At 44.2% G+C, this 8,094-nt stretch overlaps 1 protein-coding gene across 3 annotated transcripts in view; it reads right to left on the bottom strand.

The window, feature by feature from the left end:
* Positions 1-1,458: 1,458 nt before the first annotated feature.
* The window catches only part of DENND2B (DENN domain containing 2B), a 1,017,138-nt gene continuing 1,010,502 nt past the window's right edge, over positions 1,459-8,094 (bottom strand). For all 3 annotated transcript variants that reach the window (XM_086955999.1, XM_086955998.1, XM_086956000.1), the window contains one exon: positions 1,459-2,271. In XM_086955999.1, the coding sequence (XP_086812125.1) occupies positions 2,237-2,271 (35 nt within the window). In that variant the 3' untranslated portion in view covers positions 1,459-2,236. The remainder of the gene's footprint in view (positions 2,272-8,094) is intronic.

The raw sequence follows: 8,094 nt of genomic DNA, 5'->3' as shown, positions 1-8,094 counted from the left end.
TCCGGGAATTGGCAAGCTTGGCGGAGCAGGAACCGTTTGTAGTCGGAGCTGGCCAAGGGCTTGAAGTAGGCCGTGATGGCATCGCGCATCGTGAAGTAGTTTCTGGGCGGGCCGCCTTCTCTGATCAGCTTCGAGATTTTGTAGATGACTGCCCTGCCAAGATGGAGCAGCATGTACCGCCGCAGTGGTGCCGCGATTTCCGCAGCCTCGAAAAAGTTCTCCAGGCGCTCTACCCACTCTCTCCAGCGTGCCGCCTGGGATGGCGGGCGCCCAGTGACAGCAAAGGGCTCCAGCGGGTGCAAAGTAGTCATGGCGGCGTGCTATCAGGCGTGGCCAGGATGGGCAGCCAGTGGAGGCAAGACAGTTATCAGTAGACCCCACGAGTAGGCCCAAGGCCGACAGGGCGTGAAACTGTGGCCGGCTGGCGGTGCAGTCAGCGGGGCTGTGGCAGGCGTGACCGCAGGGCATGTCCAAGAATGTGCGTGGATGTAGCTTGCAGGCACGGGACAGGGCCTGGCAGTGACCTCTATGGCGTAGAGGGTTTGTGTCTGGTGCACCTATGCACCACGTTTATTCAGCAGCAAACACAAAGTCCTGGGGGTTGTGGCCTGAGCGGGAAGGCCAAAGGAGACTGTGCATGGCGTGCGCTGCACTGGCTGGAGTCTCGAGGGCTGTGCGCACGTGAACGCACTCACCGGCGTGGTTCAGGAAGGCTTGGAGGGCCAGGGAGCAGCTGGGGCCTTAAACGTGCGCACACATGCGCGGTCGGCCAGAAGCGGAGCAGAGGCAGCAGTGGGCCACACATGGCTGAGCTCCGCACTGAGGCAGAGGAGGAAAACCTCGGCGGCGGTACTGGCTGGCATCAGGGGTGCGATGCAGGGCACAGACGCTGCAGCAGGCTCTGGTCTTGAAGGCCGCGTGCGCTGCGACGGACGCACCAAGTCAAGGTAGGCCTTATGGGAGTCACGGCTGGGGCGCTCCCATGAAGGACGTGCCGGTGGCAGGCACAGGTGCAGCAGCGAGGGTCGGCGGAGTGGTGAGACAACCTTGTCGCCAGTGTAGTGTCTTTTGTGGCAGGGCTGCAAGAAAGAGACACAGGCACACATATACTACAGTAGTGGCCAGCAACTAACTGAAACCACACCCAGAGCCCTGGGCCATTTATTTAACCACTTCCGTGCTGGCTGAGCGGACGCTGGGCCAGCCCATTATCTGCACGCCCTCAGGGTCATCAGCTGCCGCCCCTCTCACAATGCGTGTCTGGTGGGCTGGTCTGTTTAACGGACATTACAGCTCTCTCGCAGGTGCTTTGCACCACCACCTTTTACTGCAGCACCAGGAGCTGTCCTCTTGACTCTTCAAGCCAGATATGTGATGATAAAAGAGAGGAATTTATGGTCAAATTTGTGTGTGCTATACGCTTGGTATGAATAAATGACACCATTAGTCGACAGGACGTATATTTACAAAGTTTAATAGACATACATACATTTTGAAAGGTTGTACCTCATTGTTGCAGCCTGTAAGGCAAAGTACTAGGAATTCTTCTTCATTTTTCGCATAGTGCAGAACGTATACAACCAGTTTACTGACCATAATTGGAAATTTTGTGATTTTAAACCCAGTACCTTGCTGCAGAATAGCTTGATGCTTTTTTCATTTTCTCGTTATTCAATGGAAAACTAAAATATAAACTCTGTAACATACACCACTAAATCCTCTCACACAAACAATCTCATAGCATTACTGGTGAACTCATTCATTACCACAGTACTGGAAGTTCAGATGCAGATATTCTCTACAAGCATCCTTTGGCGGCAGTGGTTCTTTAGAGACAGTCAGAGGCACATCATTGGCTATTTATTTCCACCAAATATAACATCCATTCCTACCAAAGATGCAACTGTCACTTTTGGGCTACTAAACACTTTTACCACATTTTTCCTTGCTCAGTATAAAAAGTACAAGTTCAGAAAGCTTACAACATATTTACAAATATATATATATTTATAAATCCAAACACATGAAGAACCGTTGTGTGCATTCTTTGTTTCGTTGGCACATTGTCAAGCAGCATTAGCAGTCACTTGAATCTTCAGTCAGCTTATGTTGTCCTGTTTTGTCCTTTTCTCTGGATTGGAAATTCTTCAGAGGTTCTATGCACAATGTCTTAAATAGTCTTTTGTTATACACATTTGTATCTATACAAATATATATATATGTCAGTAGAAGGTCATTAATTCTTCTTATGAAGAAACTTCATTTTATTTCCTGCAGCAAAAAGAAAAAAAGTAGCTGTTAGATCTGATTGTTGTCTTGTCATCTGCCCAGTAATAGCTGGAACTATGTTAAGGCTACAGTGTTAAGAGAAATACTCCATGGAGTTGGTTATGTATTTCAATCTATGACAAATATTCTCAATTCCCCAAACATAAGCAGACAACTGGATGTTACTCGTAAGCTAGGCAGTGGTCTGCATGACAAATGGACAGCACACTGTAAATGCGAAAGAGAAATGCAAGCTTTGACAAAACCAGAAGGTTTGGCTTTGGTACAGTACATCCATACAGAGACAACCAGAATGCATGCACAAATCATTACATGTTCTTTAACTTTCACATGAATATTGGCAAAATAGCAAGCATGTTTCGTCCAACTTCTGTGGACTTCATCAGGGCGTATTAGTTAGTTATGTTCTTCTGTGACTAGTGTCATGAATGTCAGCACTGTTTTATTCACAATTGTTGGTTCCTCCTTTTGTGTATTTAATCACTCTTGGATCCAGGGTAGGCTTGATGCCTCTTTTTTTAGTAATTCTGCAGCGGTGACTTGTAAAGCTCCAGTTACCGCTGAGGTGGTACGTATGACGGTCATAGAACGCAAATAAAAAGAAAGCCAAATTGCACTCTTGTCTGAACCCATTATCTAATTTTATAAAACCACATATATTCACCCGCACTCTATACCTCCCAGTAGTTGTCAGATTAAGATGAAGGTCACAAAGAAAACAAATCAGATTAAGGTCCGTGCCTAATCATTATAGACCAAGGTTTGTCAAAGACAAAGCTGAGGTCCATAAATGCCAAGTGCAATGAACCCTGAGAGTCAAGGCCACAGCCTTTGAACACTTGCTAGCCTCTGGCTGGGTGCAGTGGAAGGTTGGCCAAAGGGCCTTATCTCTGGCCTGGTACAGAGCCCCCCCCCCCGGAAGACACTCAACACGCATTCTCTTTTTTTTTTAAATAGCTTTTTGGGTAAACAGTACTCCCTTGATACCTGCCAGGAAAGCTTCCACCCCATAGTCTGAATATCTTCAGGGAAGCTTGCACTATGGTACCATCAGATGGAAGCTTGTACAGTGGCTCCTGCAGTCCTCCCTGGGTAACACTTGGGAGCGTAGCATTGGGTTCCACTGGAATGCCACTGTACCACTGGCCTGAAAATCTATAATCTCTGATGGAGAGTCTGTGGGTCCCAAGCACAGGTGCCTGGGGGAATCTGTTAAAGCAAATACCGTTACAAATTGCTATGGCATAAACCATATATGCAGATGTGCAGAGTATAACGTTATCTATATCCAAGAGTCATCATGACTCACATGAGGCTTCACCTCTCGTGGGTCAGAGTGCCTCCTCAGACTGGACAATAGTAATAAATTGTATATTTCCCATGGCACATCAGCATATATTCGCTGAATATCAAATATTCTGAGTTTCTTACAGGAAACACACTTCTTTACGGCCAAATTTCTGATTGACGGTAGCATGATTAAAAACATGACACATTTAAAATCAGTGTCATTATTGCTTGCGGAACTGAGAGCCTTTGGTGAGGTATCTGGTTTACGGATTAATACAACAAAATCCAAATTAATCCCCATTGGGAGGTCGACGAGTGAACCCCTGACAGAGCTTCCTAGAGTGGATGTACCATGGGTGGGTGAGGGGGAAAGATATCTGGGCATACGGCTGGCAAACTCACCATCTAGGTACTTGGATCTCAATATTGGCAGAGTGATTGAGGGTCTGCAGGCTCTGTTAAAATGATCATATTGCCTAGGCTCTTGTACACTATACAACACTCACTCTGTTGTATTCCCCGCTCGTATTTTCGGACCCTTGACCAACCTCTTACTGATCTTTCATGGGGTAACAGACGGAAACGAGTGAAGCTAACAACACTGCAGAGAAAGTTGAACCGGGTAGGACTGGAGGTTCCTTGTATAGAACTATACTACATGGCAACCCAACTACATTCTGCAGTGCATTGGCTGGATACTACCGATAATTGGGAAACAAATCTCATGGCGGGTACACATAACAGATATTCACTAGCAGAATTATTAATGCTTGGGAACCAAGTCCACCCCCCAGCTTCAATATATTATAAGTCATGTAGCAGAGATCTGGGAATTGGCGGTTCGAAGGGTGATCCACTGTGCGCCGTATACACCAGATACACGTCTGTGGGCATTACAGCCCTTTGCCCATACAGCAGACTCTATTTCCGTAACGAGGTGGAAGGAGGGGGGCTGGCACACTCTGGGAGATCTTTATATGAATGGTACATTTATGACACGTGACGAAGCGACCGAAGCCTTCAATATGGGACCGGGGCAATTTCTCCAATATGAGAAAATCTCTAGTGTGACACGAGAAATCTGGGCTGGATTCATCTGAAAGCCCCTAGCACAAATACATTAATAGTAATTTTACACATGGTACAGGAGTGACGACATGCCTGGGGACGCCCTACCAGTAAAACACATGTGGGATGCAAGCCTAGAAACACCACTGTCGGACAGAGAGTGGGAAAGAGTGCAGGAGTGTGTTTGCATCGTTAGCTCCAATGCTCGTTTTAAAATTATACAATATAACCTAGTAAACCAGGTATATCTTACGCCTCATACAATACAGTGCTGAATGTCCGCGATGTAGGGCATCGGTAGCAGGCTTCATTCATATGGTTTGGACATTGGACATGTTGGACCCCTACTGGGATGAGATATTAATATACGTTCGAAGAGCCACGGAATGGGAGATATCAAAACAGCTCTGACAAGTAACATTGGGGCTCTTTCCTAACCCTAAAGACAGAAAATTAAGCAGGCGCTTTCTCCTATTGGGGCTCTTATTAGCCAGAAGACGTATAGTCATTGCATGGCTCAGACACGGGCCAACGCAGGTGGAAAAGTGGTTGAAAGACATTTACGAATGGGCAGAGAAGCAAAGGGTACAAATGCATGGAGAATGCAAAGATGAAAAAGTAGAAGAGGACCTTCAGGCATGTTCCCAAATGCTGGTAGATCTTAAGGATGAATGCGAGCTGAGAACACAAGTTACTGAAAGCATAGATGAGGCTATGTCACAAGAGGAGAACTTAGAAGCAGACATGTCATGGAGTAGCATGCAAAGCTTAGAACAGTATATAATAACCATGTATATAACAAATGGAACCATAACTTAATGCTTGGGAGCGGAAGGGGAAGGGAGTGGAGGGAAGGAGAGGGAAGGGTGGGAGTTTTAAAAATTGGCAACATATAGCTGGATAGTGTGCAAATACTGGATATATATGGTAATCTGGGGAGGGGTGAAGGGTGAAAGAAGAATCTACTCTTATCCGCTGGAGTCTTCTGCCGGACAAATCGGGACGGGGGGCTACATGGATACTTTGACATCCGGATATAACCAAATGTCTATAAGTTACAAATGCCAATAAAGTTTATGGAAAAAAAATTAGGATGGGCAGCGAGCGGACTCTTATTTGCGGGCAATTACCCTGGGCGTCCACTAAGAGCTGTTTGAGCTAATTAATGTATAAGGTAAATAGAAAAGGGGCCAAAATGAAATGCATTTCTAATCATTAGTGTACCTGACTGTTGCCATCGTGTGAAAAGGGAGGTCCCTCAGAAAATAAACTAAAGTAAACTATGTCCTGCTCAGCCCCCATAGATAGCATAATCCTCCATAATTTGTTTCTGTTTACCTGGTCAAAAGCATAGGTAAGATCCATGAATGCAAGATGGGTGGAGCCTTTACGGGCCACTATTCATTTACCTGAGACCCTGTATAGATTTAGACACTGGTTGACAGTTGGTCTACATGGCCCGATTCTGTACTGAAGGTCAGATATGATGTTATGTCCAGTAGCCCAGGTACTTCAAACGGAAAAAGGCCTGATTCCATACTGAAGGTCAGATATGATTTATGTCCGGTAGCTCAGGTACTTCAAACAGAAAAATGTCAGCAAAATTACGTGAAATGTAGATCTGTCATTCAGTACTTTATTTTTGGCACCAATAATTTTGTATCAATTTTTGAAATGATGAACCATTTTGCACTAAAAAAGTAGCATGAAAAACACAATTGTCACGAACAGCTGCCATTTCTGGTTATTTGCCTTGTTCCTGCACTTCTCACTATCATTTTGATGCAAACGGCAACATCATTATGTGATGTGCGTAATGGCATAATTTCACGTAAGTGTAATGCAAAATGGCATTGTTAATGAAATTTGACACAGGCTGAAGGTTCATCCCTTCGGTAACCATGGCGCTGAATAACAAATGTTTATTGTTATCCAACTCATTAGGACTAATTTTATCGACCTCTGAAGAATGAAAGGCTGAGTGGACCCGCCAGTATTTGAACCTTTGATTATAAAGTCTTTCACACATTTCTGGAGAGGATGCATTAGTTCACAGAGCCACGAGAAACCAGAGACCACAGAGGTCACCAATAAGCCTTGATCGTGCTGCAATAGAAACCATCCTGTCCAAACAACAAGGTCAGGTCCTGGATTGAGCATATTTAGCCCTCATCAGTGTGGCATAGACTCATCAGGATGCTATTGCCTGTTTATTGTGTCATAGTGAGCATGGGACCCAAACCATTCTAATCCATGTTCTTATCTTTTGACAACCATCAAAATTTGCAGTCTCTGGTGTCTGTCATGAAGTTCCAGCCACCACCACATGAACTCACTGGTACCACGAGGGGCCCTGAAGCCTAGCAAAAGAATACATTTACTTTCACTTATTGTCATAATACCATCCGAGGATTCAGTGGCATGCACTTAACTTTGCACCCACCATCTTACAAACATTCTCCCAGGTTAAAATATCATTTTCTCCTTTTCCAACAGCAATAGAGGCCTCTTGGCTTCAGAAGTGTTTGCCAAATTGTACATTCAAGTGTTAGGAATCCTAACTTTACTAATACTAAATCTCTTTTGTGAATACCAAAAGTTGTAAAGTTAGGATTTTTCTCAGTTTAGTAGTAGTAAAGTTAGGAATCCTAACTTTACTACTAGTAAATGCCTTTTGTGAATACTGAAAGTCGTAAAGTTAGGATTTTCTCAGTTTAGTTGTTTACTTTGTGAATTGGGCCCGCAGTGCATAGCTCTTTCATATGAGAGAGAGCATGTTTGCAAACATGAAGAATATAAATTAAACCTCTAGTGCAAAATTAAACACATCAAAATCCTATTAGATATTTGTTGCAAACAGATATTAGAAACAGTTCAATACAAGTCCTTTTAAATAACAAAAAAGCTGCCAATGTCTCTGAAGGTTTAGAAAAAAGCAGAAAGATTCTATATTTTCTGTAAGGAACGTAACAAATAAACATATTCTCTCTGCCCACCATTTTATGCTATTAAAATAGAGCAGGAAAAAGAAAAGCAATGCTCTGTTTCCTTGCTTTAAACAGCTGCTCCAATTATGCTCCTTGACATGATCTGTCTTTCACCTGGGCTGCTGGCTCTGGCAGAAGGCATTGTGACATCAGAACTTAACTGTAACAACTTATAATAGTCGAGTTCTGATATCTTTTCTTTATAGTCAGTGACTGCAGTTTACACAGAGATTACAGAATCCTACGTATTTTATATGTGGGCTAAAGTACCCCTCTCATACATTATTAAGATATTGCAAGCCACCAGAAGTTCCATGACCATACACAGCACAGATAATCACAACTTTTTTCCAAGGGGCTGCAAAGTAAGATCTGTGGGGAGCCAGAGGGCTGCATTGATGCTAGAAGGATGGGAGAGAGGTTTTGTAGGTGGTTAAATTTTGCAGGACACATTATTAGA

The sequence above is a fragment of the Lissotriton vulgaris genome, chromosome 2_1, assembly GCF_964263255.1.
Source record: "Lissotriton vulgaris chromosome 2_1, aLisVul1.2, whole genome shotgun sequence".
NCBI lineage: Eukaryota > Metazoa > Chordata > Amphibia > Caudata > Salamandridae > Lissotriton > Lissotriton vulgaris.
This window is presented reverse-complemented; position numbering and strand designations above follow the sequence as displayed.